This window comes from Peromyscus leucopus, chromosome 2, assembly GCF_004664715.2.
Source record: "Peromyscus leucopus breed LL Stock chromosome 2, UCI_PerLeu_2.1, whole genome shotgun sequence".
NCBI classification, from domain to species: domain Eukaryota; kingdom Metazoa; phylum Chordata; class Mammalia; order Rodentia; family Cricetidae; genus Peromyscus; species Peromyscus leucopus.
Window position 1 is genome coordinate 140,061,742 of NC_051064.1, and position 20,225 is coordinate 140,081,966.

General features: G+C 54.3%; 1 protein-coding gene across 2 annotated transcripts; it reads right to left on the reverse strand.

The window, feature by feature from the left end:
- Positions 1 to 5,892: 5,892 nt before the first annotated feature.
- On the reverse strand, positions 5,893 to 16,828 carry LOC114697179 (neuroblastoma suppressor of tumorigenicity 1). 2 transcript variants are annotated; one of them, XM_028875284.2, is made up of 4 exons: positions 16,645 to 16,828; positions 8,809 to 9,003; positions 8,573 to 8,684; positions 5,893 to 7,179 (listed from the first exon to the last, which is right to left on the reverse strand). In XM_028875284.2, the coding sequence occupies exons 2-4, from the start codon at positions 8,973 to 8,975 to the stop codon at positions 6,922 to 6,924; spliced, it is 537 nt and encodes a 178-aa protein (XP_028731117.1). In that variant the 5' UTR covers positions 8,976 to 9,003; positions 16,645 to 16,828; the 3' UTR covers positions 5,893 to 6,921. The 2 variants fall into 2 exon arrangements, with proteins under 2 accessions (XP_028731117.1, XP_028731119.1); XM_028875286.2 differs by lacking the exon at positions 16,645 to 16,828 and adding an exon at positions 15,135 to 15,295.
- Positions 16,829 to 20,225: the final 3,397 nt, after the last annotated feature.

Genomic DNA, 20,225 nt, shown 5'->3' on the forward strand with positions numbered 1-20,225 from the left:
GGCACCTGATCCTTCAGCCCCTCCCATCTCTTCAGCCAGTTAGCAGAATTTGGTGTCTGACTCACAGAATGCCGAGGGAGATGAAGTGACACTGTGCTGCGTCAATGCTGTTGGCTTGTGTCCCCCATTGGGGTTCCACCCCAAGGTGCCTCCAATAGCCCAGGGAGGCATAACATGAGCAGCAGTAGATACATTTGGGGCCCAGGAACCTGGGCTCATAATCATGATCTGTTACTTGATCTGGAAGTCTGCAAAGGTTGTTTGCTTGTTTTCCTGTCTATGATTGTCTGTATGTATGTCTGGTGCCTGTGGAAGCCAGAAGAGGGCATCAGATCCCCTGGAAATGGAGTTTCAAATGGCTGCAAGCTGCTGTGTGGGCACTAGGAATCAAACACAGGTCCTCTAGAAGAGCAGCCAGTGCTCTTTTCTTTCTTTTTTTTTTCTTTTTTTCTTTCTTTTGGCTTTTCAAGACAGGGTTTCTCTGTGTAGCTTTGCACCTTTCCTGGAACTCACTCTGTAGACCAGGCTGGCCTTGAACTCACAGAGCTCCGCCTGGCTCTGCTTCCCAAGTGCTAGGATTAAAGGTGTGCGCCACCACCACCTGGCAAGCAGCCAGTGCTCTTAACCACTGAGCCATCTCCCCAGGCCCCTAGCAAAGAATTTGTTCTTTTTTTAAATTATGTTTATTATGTGTACGTGTGTACATGTGTGTCCGTGTGTATGTGTGTGTGTATGTGTGTGTTGTGGATTATTTGTACACTATGTGAAGATGTATTGCTGTTATTGGTGTAATAAAAAGCTGAATGGCCAATAGCTAGGCAGGAGGTATAGGCAGGACTTCTGGGAGAGAAAAGAAGAGGATGAGGCATTGAGGTGCACAGGAGATACCAGGAGACATGGAAAGGAAAGAGGAGGTGCTAGATGAAAGAGAGGTAATGCCATGTGATGGATTAATAGAAATGGATTAATTTAAGTTATAAGAGCTAGTTAGGAACAAGACTAAGCTAACGCTAAGCTTTCATAATTAATAAGAGTCTCCATGTCATTATCTGGGAGCTGGCTAGTGGAAGAGAAAAAGACTTGGGGTGTGTGTGTGTGTGTGTGTGTGTGTGTGTGTGTGTGTGTGTAAGAGGACAGAGGAAAACTTTCAGGAGTTCTCTCTTACCGTGTGGGACCCAGGGATGGAGCACAAACACTTTATCAGACCTAACAGCATCTGCCTTCTCCCTCAGCTATCTCCTCTTCATGGGTCTTGTTTGTATGCATGTGGTTTTCTTTGTTTGTTTGTTTGTTTGAGACAGGACCTGCTTTGGTTAGGGCTTCTATTGCTGTGAAGAGACATCATGACCATGGCAACTCCTATAAAGGAAAACATGAAGTTGGGCTGGCTTACAGTTTCAGAGGTTTAGGCCAATATTGTCATGGCAGGAAGCATGGTGGTGTGCAGGCAGACATGGTGCTGGAGAGGTAGCGGAGAGTTCTACACCAGATCCACAGGCAGCAGGAACAGACAGTGACAGACTGGCCTGGCTTAAGCATCTGAGACCTCAAAGCCTTCCCCTCAGTGACACACTTCCTCCAACAAAGCCACACCCACTCCAGCAAGGCCACACCTCCTAATAGTGCGACTCCCTCTGGGTCTATTGAGGTCAATTTTATTCAAACCACCAGTCTCATTATATAGCCCAGGCTAGCCTCAAATTTTCTATCTTCCTGCTCAGTTTTCTGAGTACTGAGTTACAGATATCATCACCATGCCTGGCTGCAGGATACTCTTCAATTATCCATGCTTTAATATTAAGTAGTGGAGATACAAATGGGATGCATGTTTGAGCCTCTTGGCACAGATAGAATATAACCCCTTGCTTTAGGTTTTTTGTTTTCTATAATAAGTAATGTCCTTTACATTTTATAAAGGAAATATGATCATTTTATTTATTTATTTATCTATCTATCTATTTATATTTTATTTGTATGAGTATTTTTGCCTGTGGGTATATATGCGTACCACATAATGCAGTGCCCAGGAAAGCCAGAAGCAGGCATTGGATCTCCTGGAACAAGTGTTACAGACCATTGCAAGCCACCATGAGGGTCCTGGGAACTGAACCTGTGTCCTCTAAAAGAGAGCAGCCAGCATTCTTAACTACTGAACCATCTCTCCAGCCCCGAAAACATGACCATTTTAACACTTTCTCATTCTAAGTGACATGCATTTCTTCATGCATGTTTATGATAGTATGATCTGCTCTATACTATAATTTAAAAGTTTATTTTTAGTTGAGCAGTGGTGGCGCACGCCTTTAATCCCAGCACTAAGGAGGCAGAGGCAGGAGGATCTCTGAGTTCGAGGCCAGCCTTGTCTACAGAGTGAGTTTCAGGACAGCCAGGGCTGTTACACAGAGAAACCCTGTCTTGGGGGAAAACAAAACAACAACAATAAAAAAAAAAAAAAAAACTATTTATATCATATTTATGACTGGGCCTGGAAGTGGTGCCACCTTGTGGCCACACTGTTAATACCTCCAACTTAAGTTCTCCTTTTGTCCTTGTGACCTGGAATGAATGGGAGAGTCTTCCTCGCCATCACAGGTGCAGAGGGGCTTGTGAGAATTTCCTACCCTTTCCTGGTTGCTCCTGGCCATGGTGAGCTTCCTCTATGAAGGAGGCAGGTATTGCCACAGTGGAATAATGGGACAACGATCTCAGGAAGTCATACCCCTCCTCCAACCTCCATGCCTGGAGACACAGAGGACAAAGGCAGCTCCCCACTCCACAGGGAGAAGCCAAGATCTGGGGAGGCTGAGTCCCACCAGAAGCTGCTCTTTGCAGAAGGTGCCATGAGGGACATCTCCACAAAGGCAGGTTCTGTGTTTCGTTCACTGCTAACCATGAGCGCCGTCTAGGTTCTTAATAAGCGAATGAATACATGGACAAGCTATCCGTCCTGCTACCTGAAACGTGGGCAGTCATTCGTTCTCCATGATCACCGCAGCTGACACTTCCTGAGGTACTGCCTAATGCCAGGCACTGTTGCCAGCTTGCCATATGCACTGACTTACGGCACACTCACCCTCATTCTGAGAGCAGGCTTGGCCGTGAACCATAGTTCCCGCTCTACAGGCAGGAAAACTGAACCGCAGAGACCTTATGATCTCTCACAATCACAGTCAGGAAGTGGCCCAGGCAGGATTGGAACCCAGGTGGTGCAGACCTCCCCAGAGGCCTGGAGCAGGAGAAGGAAAGCAGTTGCTAGCTGGTCCCATACAAGGTTGGGAAAGCAGCTCTGGTTAGGCAGCCATCTCGCCTAAGTTGCTAAGCTGCAGAGATGCTAAAAGCCCTTGCTGCTTGGGCAAAGGGGTGGAGGGCTGGAATCTTATTCCTGGGCTCTCTTGGTGGTTCAGTTCGAGCTGGGTGGAGGCAAAACTCCGAAGCACTACCCCACATACACATACAAACATACATACACTCACACACATACACATGCATTTACACACGTACTTCAAGTAGACACAGCTTTGAAGTCACGAGGCTTCTCAAATTCTGTTTTCTGCTGAGTGGGATGGCACTTACCTGTGATCCCAGCACTGAGGCAGGGGGACCATGAGCTCAAGTCCAGCCTAGGCTACAGAACAACATTCTCCAAAGACAGAACGGGATGTAGCTCAGTCAGCAGAGTGCTTGTCTAGCAGGCATGGAGGCTTGGATTCAATCCCCGACACTCCAAAAGTCAGGCATGCAGCACACACTTGGAACCCCAACACTCAGGAGGTGCAGGCAAGAGAATCAGAAGTTCAAGGTTATAGCCTGCCTAGGCTAAGACCTGGTCACAAAAAATGTTTTGTCCTATGCAAACATGAGGTTCTGAGATGGATCCCCAGAACCTATATTTAAAAAAATAAAAATCCTCAGGTGGCGGCGGCTGCGGCGCAGTCCTATAATCCCAGCACTTGGGAGGCAGGGGCAGGTGGATCTCTGTGAGTTCAAGGCCAGCCTGGGCTACAAAGTGAGTTCCAGGACAGCCAAGGCTGTGGCACAGAGATACCTTGAACTGGAGAGGGGAAAAAAAAATCATCAGGTGAAGGAGGGAAGGAGGGGAGGGTGCTCGCCACCAAGCCTGACTGTGAGTTCAACATCTTACACTCACATGATGGAGAGAACCAACTCCCAAGAGCTGTTCTCTGACTTGTACATGGACACCATAGCATACACCTGCTACAACCACACACACACACACACACACACACACACACACACACACCCTGGGGTGGTGGCACACATTTATAGTCCCAGTGCTGGGCAGCTAGAGACAGAGAGGCTCCTGGTGCTCAGTGACCAGCCAGCCTGGCCTATTTGGTGAGTTCTACCTAGGTCACTACGAGACTTTGTCTCAAAAACAAGGTGAATGGCACCTGAGAAATGATACTCAAGGTTGTCTTCTGGCCTCCACATGTGCCTGTGAAACTCCATGCACAAATAGATACACACACATGTATGTACACATCTGTGCACATGTGCACACACACACTTCTTTTTCATCCCTGAGATCTGGCCACTCTCCCTGGCCACTCATCCAACCAGAGGCTGCTCTTCCTTCAGCCTGTCACAGTCTCTCCAGTCTCACTGCCCCTAGAAAATTCTAGCCCCTGAGCCCACCCCACCAGCTGGCTGCTGCCTTCAGGCCTTTGGTCTCCAGCCTTTCCCTCTTCCTATTCCTCCCGAGTCTTCCTTTTCTTCTTCTTCTTCTTCTTCTTCTTCTTCTTCTTCTTCTTCTTCTTCTTCTTCTTCTTCTTCTTCTTCTTCTTCTTCTTCTTCTCCTTCTTCTTCTTCTTTTTTTCTTGGTTTTTCGAGGCAGGGTTTCTCTTGCAATTTTGGTGCCTGTCCTGGATCTCGCTCTGTAGACCAGGCTGGCCTCAAACTCACAGAGATTCACCTGCCTCTGCCTCCTGAGTGCTGGGATTACAGGGATGCGCCACCACCGCCCGGCCCTCCTGAGTCTTCCTGACATGCAGCTCTGTCTCTGGCTGCCATTCAGGGCCTGCCAGCCACCTTCCCACTTGACACGTACCCAGGGCCTCACTGAATATGTATCCACAATCTAAGAGGCTGCCTAGAGAAAGACACCCGCCAGTACGACAGCTCTCAGACTGGAGGCACGGGGCTTACCACAGGGACCTCGGAGCATATTTGGTGCCGGTGTTCTGACTGCCATGTTGAAGTGACCTCAGATCTGTTCTGTGAGCTTCTGCCAGTCAGGTATGCACCCCCGGTCTGGGTGTCTGACTCCCAAGAGCAAATGAGAGTCTCCCACAGGCTTACAAGCACTTGTGCCGCCAAACTTGGTACGGATTCTGGCCCAGATTGCCTGACATTTAACGAGACAGCCCTGGAGAGATGACTAACTCCTCTGCACCTAAGATGCCTCATGCACAAAAAAATAAGGACACGATCAAAATGGGACTGAGGGCTGGGCAAGATGACCTATGCAAATGACTTAGCCCGGGGCCCAACCTTGTATTCATTTGTAACCTTCGATGTTAGGATTCATCTGTTTCCTCTTCTTTCGGGGCTTGGATCGGGCTGGTGACATTTACCAGGGCCCATACTGGATCACTGGGAGTAAAGAGATGGCCAGAGGGATCCCAAGGGATCAAGTGTTCAAATCTAATTGTCCAGGCCCAGCCACATGTGAGCAAGGCAGAAAGGCACAGAGAAGCCCAAGAGAGGAGGTAAGCCAGAGGCGGTGCCAAGGCGGGGAAGTGAGAGAACCACCGGATCCAGGGAGGAGCTACAGCGATACTTAAGTCAGCCCCACACTGTCCCGACCAAACCCAGCTCTTACCCCAGGCCCACCACCCCTGGATTGACAGAGCCAGTCCACGGGAAAGAGAGTGGAGGCGTCGAAGGTATTTATTCATGAAAACACTCGGGTTCAGGGGAGATGGCTACTGGTTACAAGCTCTAAGGCTCTCGTCAAACAGCCACGGGCCGGGGCACCCCCAGGCAGGGGGTGAGCTGGCAGCCCCCTGGACACAAACAATGGTGCCCACATATCAGAGGGCTCTTCCTCACTACCTGCCTGCCCTCGGGTTAAAGTGCAGCCGGGAAGGAGAAGAGGGAAGAACAGAATGGGGAGCCGGGGTCAGCAGGGGCCCTACGCAGGGCCTCCTGTCCACTATGGTCCCAGGCGAGGGAGATAAACCAAGCATGCCCCCCCCATTCAGAAAAACAGTGGGGCTGGCTGCCTCAGCTTCCCAAAGGGTCCAGAACGCGGCGAGCAGAGTGCTAAGATCTCTGGAGGGAGAGGCAGGAAGGATGTTTTCTTCTGCAGTGACTCTGGCACCTGAGTCAGTGGGGTCCTGCCCCAGCACGACTCCGAGACCACCCCACGCAAGGTTGCTTCCCTGGAGGTGGGGCGTGAGGGAGACCTGGGGGGCTGGAGCTTCCTGCTTCTGCCAGGAGTCTTCCCAGCCCAGACCCTCCCGCAAAGAGGATGCTGGCATGGTACCCACCCTCTGCCCATCCCTGGGGAGCCTGCCCGTCAGGAGTTGTGTGGACCTTGGCCTGGGCCTGCCGCCCCATTTGAGGGTGTCGCTCATCCTCAGCAGCTCAGCCCACTCCCTCTCCATCCCAGGGACCCATTTCTAGAAAGCAAAGGAGAGACCACACTTCTTCACCTTCCAAAAAGGAGCCCTGAGGATGTCTGCTTCCTCACCCCCCGCCCCTCCCTGCATCTTGCATATATTAAATCGTGCAGCTTGGCTCCAGCCCCTCCCTTCAGATCTCCATGACAACCGGGCAGCATTCCAAGTCCATCCAGTGCCAAGAGGAGGAGGGCTTCTACCTCTCCCCTCCCTCTTCCCTGGAGGGTGGGACCCAACATTCCACAGGGGACGAGAGGGGAGGAAGAGTTGGGGGCCCTCAGTCCTCAGCCCCCTCTTCCTCAACCTGAGGGGCTCCCGGAGGTTCTTCAGGCTCAGGGGTCTGGCCACCGGGGTGGGGGTGGGGGTGGGGGTGTGGCCCAGGCTGGGAGCCCAGCCCGTCTTCACCCTGCACGTAGACACTCAGGCCCTCGTGACTGGGCTCCTTGCCGCAGGCCTGGCAGCTGCAATGTACAATCTTCTCCACCAGCTTGTCCACCCTGGGCACCTCCTCGTGGCCAGGACACTCCAAGGTCACCTGGATGGGGCAGGAGGAAGGGAAGGGATGTTTTCCGAGGCTTGGGCAGGTGTTGGAGACCCCAAAAATAACACATCCTTGGAGACCAAGAATCCCCGAGTCCACCTCGGACAGCCCAGTGTGTTCTGTGGACCCACCGGGGGTGGGGGTGGGGGGACGCTGAGCTCTGGCAGGAACTCCAATCTCATCTGCTTACAGGCAGCCCTGCCCCTCCTACCCTTTCCCCCAGGCATGGGGGTCGGGCGTAAATCCCTGTTTGGGGCTCCCACACACTGTGCTCCTGATGAACTTGGAGACAAATCCTGACCCCTTCCTTGGGTCTTCCGGACCGTCAGGCTGGCCTTGGTTGACCTCACCCCCCCCCAGGACCCTGCTGCACTCCCACCAGTCTGCACCAACTACTCCGACCCCAAAGACTTGGCTGATGTCCTTCCCTCTGCCTGGAAGGTTCTGGCTCCACCCAACCCATCCTGGTCGCAAACTCTGCACAGTGAATTTCTGGGCAACCTTTGGGTCTCAGCTCCATCCCAAGCCCCCAAGGCAGCAAGGTTCACTCTATAGCAACCCCTTTGCACCCCACTCTTGCCTTCTGGTCATGCTTCCGACTGTCCTTCCTCCCTTCCTCCCTCCCTTTATTCCTCTCCTTTCTTCCACAGAGCACCCACTCCAGGACCGCTCTGGGGCACAGGCACAGGCCAGGTCCTTCAAGGGACTCAGTCTGCTTGTCCTAACCACTCGGATGTGTTGGGGGAGGTGTAGATGTAGCAGCTGCTCAAAGGAAAGGTACATGGTGCTGGAGAGCCCACGGCACCAGGCTCTGACCGGGTCAGAGGGTCCGGAACAGTGCCCTCGAGGAAACAATTCTTGAGTCAAAAGCTAAAGAGTCAGTAGAAGTTAACCAGCTGAGGAACGGGGTCCGGGGCGGGAGAGGGGGCATTTAAAGCAGAGGAAAGAGTATCTGCAAAGATCCTGGGGTGCAGAGGAACAGAGCACATAGGAAGGGCAACAGTTAGGCAGGTTGAGTAAGTGTCAGGTTGCTGAAGGAGGGTGGGAGGCTCTAAGATGGTTCTGGAGGGACTGCCGAGCCAGACCATCAGAGCTGTGTAGGGCAGAGCACGGCAGAGATTTCAGTCCTAGCTTGTAACCGCGAGAGGAGACTGAAGGAGCGCAGTGTTTGTGACATGGGTGGAGACTTGGGGAAATCTGGGACCCGCGACAAGTTGGTGTCAGACTGAGCAGTATACCCTACGTGCATTCCCAGCACAGACCCTGCAGCACACACACACACACACACACACACACACACACACACACACACACACACGGCGAAGCCTTAGGAAGTGCCCAAGGCCTCCTGCGGCAGTACAGGGGTGGGATGGACGGCTGTACTCACAATCTCCCACATGGACTGGGCCGGCATGCAGGAGTCACAGTGCACCAGGGACTCTGTGGACTGCGGGAAGGTGTTGGGGACGCTGTAGCTGAAGCACTGTCCTAGGCAGGCCCTGTGGGAGGAAACAAACGTCTCTGAGCCCGGATCTCCAGACGGGAGGCAGGGGTGGGCAGTCCTGAGTTCCTTACCCCTCCCCGAGTCCCGGGCCTCCCCCTCTCCCTCCTCCAGAGTCCCACCTGTTCTGGATGGACTTGGCCTCACAGCCGCTGTGGCCCACAATCTGTGTGATGTTCTTGGCTTCACACCAGGCACTCTTGTCCGGAAACAGGGCCAGCTTGTTGATGGGTGGTGGGGCAGCCAGCAACATGACAGGGAGGACGGTCCCCACCAGGGCCCAAAGCATTGTGCCCGTGACCTCCAGAGCCCTGGAACTGAGCACAGGTGGGAAGTGAGCTGCAGTTTGGCCAAGGAGGCTAGAGGTGTGTTCCACGCATGGGCTCTGGCCCCAGGGTTCAAGGCCAGCTCTCCACAGACAAACTAATGTTTTTTGTTTGTTTGTTTGCTTGTTTGTTTTTTGAGACATAATCTCATGTAGCCCAGGCTGGCCTCAAACTAGGGCTGTATCCGAGGATGACTTTGAACTCCTGATCCTCCCAATCCCACTTCCCCACTGCTGGGATGACAGGCAAGTAGCACCATGCCCAGTTCCAAGTATACCTCAAACCTCAAAAGCAGCTGTGCGTCACACTGCCCCTGATAGCACTGGGGAGACTGAATGGTCCTCAGTGGGATAGTTGCTAGTGTCAGGCTGTGAGTGTGCCTCAGTGGTACAGTGTGTGCCTAGCTTGTGCAAGGGCTCTGAGTTGGATCCCTCATGTCATAAATTCAAGGTGATCCTTTGATTACAGCCTTAGAGGAGGCCATTGTCCATGTCTCCTAAAAAGACATTGCCACTCAACCTTATGCCACTCAGCCAGATGTATTTCTTCCTAGGATTCCCCACCAGAGTGTCCACCCACCAGAGATCCCCACACATGATTACCCCCAGCCGCATCGTAACCCGAATCAAGCAGAGGACCACTTAACCAAGTTCTCTGCTTCAGGAGTAAGGCACTAATTCCAGAGCTGGCCACAAGATGGCGCTGCAGGACAGAGTCTGTGTTCTAAAGGAGACACTCGGGAACTTCTGCCACCTTCCCCAACTTTAATCTTCTGTAGGCTTCACACACACACACACACACACACACACACACACACACACACACACACACACACACACACACATCTCAAAAAATAGTGTAGGGGGTTTCCAAGAGACCTGAACAGAGAGGGAAGTGCTTTCAAAGGCAGAGTGTCCCCAAACTCCTCTGAAACAGGACACTAGGGAAAGTTATGTATGTATGTATGTATGTATGTATGTATGTATGTATGTATGTATGTATGTATGTATGTATGTATGTATGAATCTATCTATCTATCTATCTACCATCTATCTATCTTTCTATCATCTATCTATATATCTATCATCTATCCATCCATCCATCTATCTATCTCTGCTTTGTGACCCTGGAACCTTCAAGACTCAGTTTCTCCACCTGTAAAATAAGTGACACTTTCAAACCTGATAGTGCATCAGAATTCTGTGGGGCCTTAGAGTGTGAAAGCCCTCAGCTGGGATGCGTGAGATTCATACTTGGTAGGCAACCAGACAAGGGAATATCCCCAGCTCAGACAGTTGGGAACTGTGTCTTAGTATTGCCCCAGAGGGGCCTGGGTGAGCTTGATGGGGGATAGAGGAGCCCCTGTTCTCTGGAAGCCGGGTACCAGGACTGGGGACGGCTGGTTCCTCTGTGTGACAGCTCTGCCCCGGACCTACCATCCCCAGGAAGTGACGGGGCGGCAATGACAGGTGTTGTGCACAGTGTCCAGGGAGGTGACAGAGGAAGTGGCCGTTCCTGCGGGGAACGGGGCTGAGGGAGCAGGATGTCAGGGAGGGTGGAGCAGCCTCCAGGCTCACCAGGCAGGGAGGGCCTCCAGCTACTGCTCCTCTCTCTGTAGTGGTCTCGGTCCCTGGAGATGACCTCTGCCCCTGACTTGACAGGGAGAGGGACAGCTGGGGTGGATTGGACAGTGTGCCCAGATCCCAATAACTTTCTGCTGTGATCCACACTCAGCTACACACTTCAGACTCACCCATAAGATCCACAACAAAACCCACATTTTTAGAATAAGCACACCCCAAGGGAACCGACTGGACTCGTTCCTAAATGTAGGCGATAATCTCAGCATCCGGAAGGCCTCCTGCTCCTGATAGGAACTAGCCTGAGCAAAGGTGTGAACCACAACCTTCTAAAGAGTTCCAAGGCTCATAGAAGACCAGAGCTCCAGGCCCTCCCTGAGCTGGACTGGCCCTCTAGGCACCAGAGAAGTCCCAGATATAGTCCCTGACTCTGACATTTTCTTGGCAATGACAGGCAAGGAATGAATAGGACCTGGGTAGGAAGTGAACCTAAGGTCTCGGGAGGTGCTGGGATTGAGACCTGAGGCAGAGTGACAGCCGTCAGGAGGTGGGCATGTGAGTCTGCCTTGGACAGGAACTAGGAGAGATGGGGACGGAGGTGGCCAAAGTCAGGACCGGCTAAAGTGGAGCCCGGCCTGGAGCTTAACCATGAGGCTACCTGGAGACAGGATAAGGGGACATTTGCAGAGTGTCACTGGCCCAGAGATTAGGTCCTGTTATTAGATAGATCAGGTAGAAGCTGAGGAGAAATGAGGTAGTATGAGTTAGAAGGCCACCTCCTATATATCTTGCTTCCCAGGTGCCCAGTGGGGAGCAAACACAAGGACCAGACACGCCCCTTGGAAGAGTGGTGTATCCCAACCCACCAGAACCTGGCCAGGACCTGGAGCAGAACGCTGGGATCACCCTTGATCTCCCCAGGTCAGCAGCTGGACCACCAGTAGACTGGCTCACTGCCCCTGGAATCCCCGGCGTTAAAAGTCTGCAGCCTAGGAGCTGTGTGGCTGTGAGGAAATGTTTACCTCTCATGGCCTACTTCCCTTGGCTGGAAAGGAGCATGGCTCCTTCCTAGAACTGGGACGCTCCTATGATAGCACCAAGGACCCAATATCCATTATTTAGCACCCAGAACGCAGCATCCAACACCCACCCAGTACCCAGCACCCAGTATCCAGCACCCAGTACTCAGCACCCACCCCAATACAAAGCATTCACCCACCAACACCAGCTCTCTTCCTTGGAGGGATCATGAGTAAGGCTGGGCAGTGTCAGAAGGGAGGCCAAAGAGGTGCCATGAGGAACCCCCTCTAGCCCTCACACCCTGCCCAGACATGATGCCCTGCACCCATGGGTGGGCTCCTTGCAGGTTTAATCTTCTATCGATTTACCCTTCTTGTGTGGGTTCTCAACCCACAACTCAGCTCATTTCTGCTTAAGCAACAGTTGGACTTTCCTTCCTGGGCCTTCAGAAGCCTCACCCAGCTTCTCATAGCTTCCACCCTGAAGGTCACACAGAGTGCCAGAGTGCCAGGGCAGGACAGGACTGAGCCATCTGTCAGATCAACACCCAGCTCTGCAGAGGCTGTCTCAAAGCACTTCTAGCAAGAGAAGAGCCATACCCTTCCCGGGGCCATTCATTCCCTGGAGCTGGCGCTCCCTGTCTGGGGGTCTTCGAGGAGGGTGAAGCAGAAGGGCTCTACTCACCCCCTCCAAAACTCAGATCCCACCGGCAAAAGCAGATGCCCGAGCGAGAGGGGTAGAAGTTCATAACTTCAAGTGGAGTAGAGGATTGCATAGGTTATGGTGAAGGGGGGGGGGGCGCTCCTGGCTGGAGGTTACTGCTGAAGCAAAAGTCGGCAGAGGGAATCACAGCCGGCAGCCCGGGGCTTCTCCTGCCTGGCAGGGAAATGCTGGTCCTAACCACAGCCATGTCAGCTTACAATAACTCCACTGGGTAGGCCCTGTCTCCCCCACTTTCTGCTTGAAGAATGGAGACACAGCGGCAGCTGGAATCTGAAAGCGCTCACATATCCAACGATAGGAAAGCCAAGGTCTGATCATGAATGAATCAGGTGAGCGGGCAGTTACCCTCACCGATTGAAGGCTCACCAAAGAGAGAGAAAGAGAAAGCAAGAAATGGGGAGAGAGGTGTCCAGGAGTGGGGTTATGGATGAAGAGCAGGAATGGGTTTGGGAGTGCCCTAGGGGCAGTCTTCCCATCCCTGTCAGAACTCTGGTGTTTAGCTATTGCCTCATCTGGAAGTTGGCTTCACAGACCAGAGTTCGAGCCCTATTCCTGGCTCCCCGAAGACAAGCATGTGGTCACGGCAGAAACTGGTTCCCAGGTCTAGGTACTGGAGGGACATGTCCTGCTAGGAACTCAGTGGCATCCTTCGCACCTCAGACCTGGGGGTGGGTAGGATATGTCTGGTGAACCTCTCGGCAACTGCTGGATTCTGAGAGGTGTAGCCCTCTGTACAGCTCTCCACAGGCCTCTTCGCGTCTGGCCTTCTCCCGCCTCGCCATTCAACAGAAAGGAAGCCCCCACAGGGCGACACCCACAGGCTGACCCCTGCCTTCACACACAGGTCAAGAAGAGGCCAGCCCATCTCTCCCTGGCAGGAAGCACCTTGGTAGCTTCCCTGGCCCTTGACTCACAGGCCCTTCAGGAATGCCAGGGGGTGGGGTTGCGAACACACAAGGCTTGGCCCACAGCACACCTGCCAGACTCCTGCAGCTGCCCTGAGACTCACCAGAAATGTAGAAGCCCTGGGCCTGTCCTGCAAAATCAAACCACCAGAGCCCGGGGTGCGGCCTAAATGGGCATCTGTCTGTGTTCCCTGCATGACTCTGAGGCCCAAGGTCAGGATTCGTGTGTGGTCCCCCGGTTCCCCAGAAAAAAAAAAAGGCCTCCTTAATGTCATGACTGACAAGATCCTCTCGGTCCCACTACTGGATTCTAACGCCTGTAGCAGGTGTTCTAAATGCTGCATGGACTTAGCTCTCAAGGACAGTCACCAACATCACCCACTAAAGCCTTCACACAGAAAAGAGGTGACTTGTTGGAGGGGACAATTGTCCACTATTTCTTCTTAAAAAACAAACAAACAAACAAACAAACTTTCAAGGCAGGGTTTCTCTGTGTGACAGCCCTGGCTGTCCCGGAATTCACTCTGTAGACCAAGTTGGTCTTGAACTCACAGAGATCTGCCTGACTCTGCCTCCTAAGTGCTGTAATTAAAGGCATGCAACACTATGCCTGCTCCCCCCAATGCTTCCCCCCATTTCCTCTTTTGCTAACTCTGAAAAGTCAGGGTCACTCAGTCCCCGCTGGGATTTTCAAGGTAGGCTGTAGCTGTACCACACCACATCCCCAGTCTTACACACACACACACACACACACACACACAATCTTTCTAGTACATACACAATCACACACATACATGGTGGGGGGTGTCTCTCCTCCACTCTCCACAACTATTGCAGGTTCAGGTTCGAATCTTAGCTCAGCCACCTTTAGATGTCTATGCCTCAGTTTGCTTATCTGCAATGTGGGAACAGTAAAGACGTCTCCCCTAGGCAGCTGAGAGGGGTAAACTGAAGAGTGTATGGAAGGTTCTGGAGAGGAAGTCACCATGAGCACGGCTTGGAGTCACTTAACCATCTGAGACTCTGTTCCTCCCTCCAGATCCGGTTTAATCCTTAGGGTTTCTCAATCCGGGACGCATCTGCTGTGATAGGGATTTAGGGGAATACCTTGAGTTGAAACTCAAGCAAGCAGCAAGATCACTGGCAACGGTTTCACTAGCTGCCAAGTGTCACCCAACACGAGCACTTGCCAGGGCAGGAGCCGAGGCAAGACCTGATGCAAACGCTATCCCTCTGGAAGACAGAGGCCCCGAGAGTGCAGACCCCTCAAGATCGAGCTTCGGAGACTCAGGCTATGCCTGGTACCCACTGCGCATGCGGCTGGCGGAGAGGGTGTGGTGCTTGTGGCCGCTGCCCTGGGCTTGGGGATCGGTAGGGTGGGGCAATCCTCCAGGTCTTGGAATGAGTACAGGCACTTCCTTGAACGGTGCAACTGAAAAATGCAGCTGGGGAGGGGGCAAAGCCGTCTCTAGCCTGAGGTCCAGCTTACACCGGTCAGGCCCAGCTCTGGATTCCCGGGTGCTGAGGGAGAGAGGGGTGTCTCAGAATGAGTATCCTAGGGGCAGGGCTGTTCATATAGACCGCGTCGGTGACCTGTACTTCACCTCAGCAAGCCTCACACTTACCACCTGTGAAATAGACGTCGGCGTAGCCTGGGAACATCTGGCTTAGTAGATTCCCTTGGGGAGAGTCTGGCTCCAGTGTGCCGCTTAAGGCCACAAGGATTCCATGACCCCAGGAGCACGGCAGGGTGGCTTTCCTTCCTTCTGCTCCAGGGCAAAGCATGAACCAACTGTGCAGTGAGTTGATACCCAGGGTCCGGCCCATGCCGCCCGGGCCTACCTTCTAGGGCCAGGCGGCTCCACCTTCTGGCTCCGGGTATTTCTATGCAGGCAGTCGGGCCCCACAGACCAAAAACAGTCTCCAAAACAAATGTATGCTAACTACCGGCTGCAGGGCAGGCTTACACATCTGCTCAACAGAAGTTCCCCTCAGACCTCACCAACAACCCTGCCCACCCCACAGCCTCCGACCCCTGGATTGCCAGCAGGAGGAAAGAGCTGAAATTTCACTTTAAGGAGGCTGTAGCCCGGCTATGGCGCAGGGTCCACTCCCCTGTCTACCCCTCCAACACACAGGCCCAGGAGAGAAGTTTGGCTTTCAGGGAAGGGTGGAGAGGGGTGGGGGTCACAAAGAAATGCCCCAGCCTTGTCTCTTCTTTGGCTCGAACTCAAGGCGAACCCGCCCAGGCAGTTCCAGCCTCCGTGGGAGTCTCGGGGGGCTGGCTGCTTAGTGACAAAGAGAGGGGGGCTGCCTGTTGACAACTCGCTTCCCCACTCTCAGCCTGTGCCAGCAGGCTGTTTTCCTGGGGTGTTCCGAATTGCAGGCTGGTGGCTTCCAGCTGGGCAAGGGCCTCGGAAAGCCTGGAAATATGGCCTTCTCCCTTGATGCCCGCCCCCCCCCCCCCCCGCAAACCTCCCCCAGCCAGGCCAAGGCAAGCAGCTGCCCCCTTTAGTGACGCTTGTAAAAGATCATCGCCTGGCCCGGGAGCCAGAGCCGGCTGGAGGGCAGGTGGCCGGCAGCAGAGCCCTGCGGTGAACACTGCCTCATTGGGGTGGAATGCTTACAAGGCTCGCTATAGCCCCTGGAAAGGCTAGCTAACTCGGGCGCTCACGCCTGCTCTCCCTCTCCCTCTCTGGCCCTGCAGGGGGGGAATGAACCGGCCAGACTTTGGGGCAGGAAAGAGGAGGGTTTGGGGTCTTTCATAGTGCCAGAGGAACTCTGCACGAGCCCAGCTGGGGGACCGCGCCTCGGAAGCTGGGGCGGGATGCTTTGATTTGAAGGGTGGAGGTCAGGGAGGCGCTCAGTCACCGAGAGAAAACACGAAGGCAGAGAAGTAAGCCCAGAGAAAGTGAAAATCGAGGCACGAGGGGGACAACGGGGGTGGGGGGAGGCAGAACTCCTGAGAGTGCATGGGGGCGGAAATGGAGCGATGCAGAGAGCCAGAGACCTGCGGATGGGAGACAGGGATCGAGTGGGGGACCAGAATAGAGCCAGAGGACCAGAGAGCCCAGAGTCTCAGCGCTGCCCGGCGCCCGCCGGGCGACGCTTTCCCTCCCACTCTCAGTTCTGACGGTGAAACTCCTACAAGAAACGGAGCCCCGGGGCGCGGCTGGCGACCGGCTCGGGACGCCGCCGGTGCCCCCTGGCCACCCGGGAGCCGCGCCCACGTCCCCAGCGAGGGCGATCGGAGGCGCCGGGCCGGCCGCTGAACTGCGCAGCACGGGGGGCGCGGGCTGGCGGGGAGCGGAGAGGAACTGCGGGACTCTGGGGACGCTGTGGGGCGCGGTAGCAAGGGGACCCCGGCTGCCCGGCTCCAGCGTGCGGGCCCGGGCGAGACTTACCGCGCGCGGCGGCAGGGGGAGCGCGGCGCGTCCTCCTAGGGGTCCTGGGAGGGGGGTTGGTGGCCTCGGGGGTCGCAGACCCGGGGTCCTCGGGCTGGGGCGGCCCCGCGAGGCTCGGCTGGGCTGCTCTGCTGGCCGTCTGCGGCCCCGGGCGGGCGCGAGGCGCGGGGGAGCAGCGGGCCGAGCGCCTCCGACGTCAGGGTGTCTCAGCTCCAAATAGGGAGCGAGGCGGGGCAGCGGCGGCGAGGGGAGGGACGCGCGGGCAGGGCGGGCGGGCGGGCGGGCGAGGGCCGCTCCCTCCGCGCGCGAGCAGGGGCGCCCAGGCCGCGGGCCCCACTCTCCCGACGGCCGGGACAGAGATGAAAGGGCACGCGCCAGGCGCCCGGCCGCTTCCCAGGCTTTGATTCCCCTCCGCCAGGCTTTACTGGGCCGTCAGGTCTTGCCAGGCCTTGGCGTGACAATAGCGGACGAACCCTTGGACACTTGCTGAGTGTAGCGCTCCAGCCTATTGGGGTTCCGGCACCAGGAGCCCATCCGAAGCTGTGCCCAATCTTCCCTCAGGAGGCTGGTTCCGATCTGGGCTGTCTGTGTCCTCGACCCTTCTTGACCTTCAGTTACCTCCAAACAACTTAGCTGGGGCATCCAGAGAAATGTCTGAGAGGCCAAAACTGACTCTGACTCTTTCAAGAGGGGGCAGTGCAGCTCCCCTGAAGGAGGGGCTATCTACCTAAATCCACTAAGGTGAATTGCACTGTGTAGCTTGTTCCGACAGAAGAAGAGGATCGATCTAGATCGGGGCTGTAGCCCAGTTGGCAGAGTGCTTGCCTAGCATGCAGAAAACCTTGGCTTTGATACCCAGGACCCCATAAACTGAGTCCAGCGGTGCCCACCCAAGACCCAGGGTCAACTAAACAGCCACCCTAAGAAGAGGAAGAAGGTAGTGTCCTTGTTCCTTGGAGGTGACAGCCCAGGGCACCGAGCAGGATGGTGAAAATTGGGAATCTATCTGTGTCAGTCATATATGCCCATGTATTTAAGTCATTCAGATGGACTCAGCCATCTCATTTGACATCTCTGCGAAGCTCCGGGGGTGGGGGATGGAGTGGGGGAGGGGCAAGGAGGCCTCCGCTGCCCCAGGTCATCTGCTCTCCAAATCAACAGCTGTGAGGCTGTTCTTCAGCCTAGATTCTCCCCTCCCTTCAGGTCCCATTCAGTGCAGTCTTCATCTACTAGGGTGGAAAGCCTTCCCAAGATCCTCAGGTAGTGTGCACTTCTTCCTCCTCCGGGTGTGATCCTGCAGCCTGGGATTCATTTGTTCACGCCGATCTCTCTTTATGATGGCCTCCATCAGCCCCTCAAAGGCATATCTTCCTTTCATTTCAGTGTTACCCCCATTTTATACATGCAAAGGGCCCAGAAACAGCTTAAGTAGCTCATCCAAAAAGTTACACGGTAAGAGGCTAAGGTTTGGAGGCCCCGGTACTGCCGACACCAGCCTTGGGGCGTTATACCATATGGAGGGCGTTTTTCCGGCCAAAGCTTACCAGCAGTCTCAGGGCGGACCTTGGGCAGGAAAGGAGTGGATGTCTCCGTTCTGTAAGTTCTGTAAGAGCCCATTCCCACTGGCATGGTGACGCATGCTTGTAATCCCTACATTTGAAAGGTAGAGACTGAAGGAAGGGTCAGGCACTCAGGCCAGCTTCAACTCGGTCCATGCTAACCTGGGCTACGTGAGACCCTGTCTCAAACAAAACTGAGGCTGGTGAGATGGCTCAGTGGGTAGGGGCACTGAGACTCTTCTAACAACCTGAGTTTGATCCCCAAGACCCATTATGGGAGGAGGAGGGAACTGACTCCTGCGAGTTGTCTTTTGACCTTCACAGGTGTGCTGTGGCACAAGTGCGCACACGCATGCACACACGCACACTCACACACAGAAAAATTAACACATCAATGTGATTTTAAAGCCAAGCAAACAGGACAGACCCTGTCCCCACACTGCAGGAGGGTAACTGTGTGGAGTAATGTGCTCATCAGATCACACACACTGTAGCAGAGATGGCTGGAATTCTAGTCGGTGCCCTTGGCAATGCAGCCCAGCACCCTCTCAAACACAGGGAGGTTCCAGAGCAGCTCTGAACACCTAACCAAGGACATGGAGTTTGCCGTTGAGTTACAGCTGTCTGGCGAAGACCAGTGGTGACAGGAAGCTACAGTGTGGGTAGGGGACCTAGAAAGGGACTTAATATCTTTCAGCAGCTGCTGTTTTATACCCAGCTAAGCAGTCTGTCTGTTGTATCTCATCTATTCTCTATTACATCCCATTGCTCCAGGTGCTAGTGAGGACAAAAGTGTCATAGCCACCCCCACCCCCACCCCCAGATCACACTGATAGTGACTGACAAAGGCTAGATTTGAAGGCACAGCCCATGGCCCTCTGCTTGCCACACACTCTTGGCTGCCTCGGAGCCCCTCCCATTGGGATGCTGCGCCCCTGGGATCCAGGATAATGGGGCCCCAGCAGGAAAGGCAGAACCTGTCAAGTCAGAGTCTCCAAGCTCCAGGAGCTACACCTGGTTGGCAGCACAGCTCCAGCTGCCCAGGCAGGCCTGGCTGGCACAGGGCACAGGCTCATGGCCAGAGCTTGTTGGCCCTGGGCCAGTCTCTTGGGGCCGAGGTAATGTGGGGCCCAGAGCTGGAGCTGAGGGCTGAATGCCCCTCTCCCCAGCTCATTAGCAAACATCTGGGCTCAGGAAAACGACTGACCTGGAATGTGACTGGGCTGCAAGGAGCTGCCCCCTCCAGGGTCCCTGGGGAATGTAAGCTCCCTCCTGCAGGGCATGGGGCTCGAGCCAGCTGTTTCCTCTAATCCTGTCAGCCTGGCCTCCTTGGGGGTCCAAACTTTTGCAGTCTGAGTGAAAGCAGCCAAAAGCCTTCCTTCTTGCTCAGGCTCACAGCCTGAGAACATCCACTGGACCCTGGTCAGCACTGCTAAGAGCTGAGGGGAAGAGCCGCAGTCTCCCTACAAGGTCTGACTCCATGCTCGTCATCATTCATGGGGCTCTGTGCAAACTATTCCATGCTTGTGCCTAGGTTTCTCAATCTGCCAAACGCAGTTAGGAAGAACATATAGTCCAGGCATGTTGCTAACATTCGTTCACTTATTTAACAAATATTCACTGTGTTTACGACGCGTGCCAGGCAGCTATGAGATGTTGGGGACCCAACAATGGCCTCGGCCAATAAAGACCCAACTTTTCAGAGCCTAAGGAATGAGAGAGGAAGATATCATAGGAAGCCAAGAGATGGGAGGATTTTATGCTTATGTGGGAACTAAGCTAAGTGAATAAGGTGGTGGGGGAGGGGAGAGTTCTTGAGAAGCTTCCAGAAAACAAGGCAGAGGTGATGTTTAAGGTGAGATTCTGAGAAGGAGCCAGGATTGAAGGAGATAAATGGATGCAAAGTGCTGGGCACAGTTCCTGGAAAATAGCACGTGCTCCATAAAAGGAAAGCTACTTTAGGGAGGTTCGTATACACAGGGCAGCAAAGGCACTGGAGTCAGATTCCCTGGATGGAGGCCA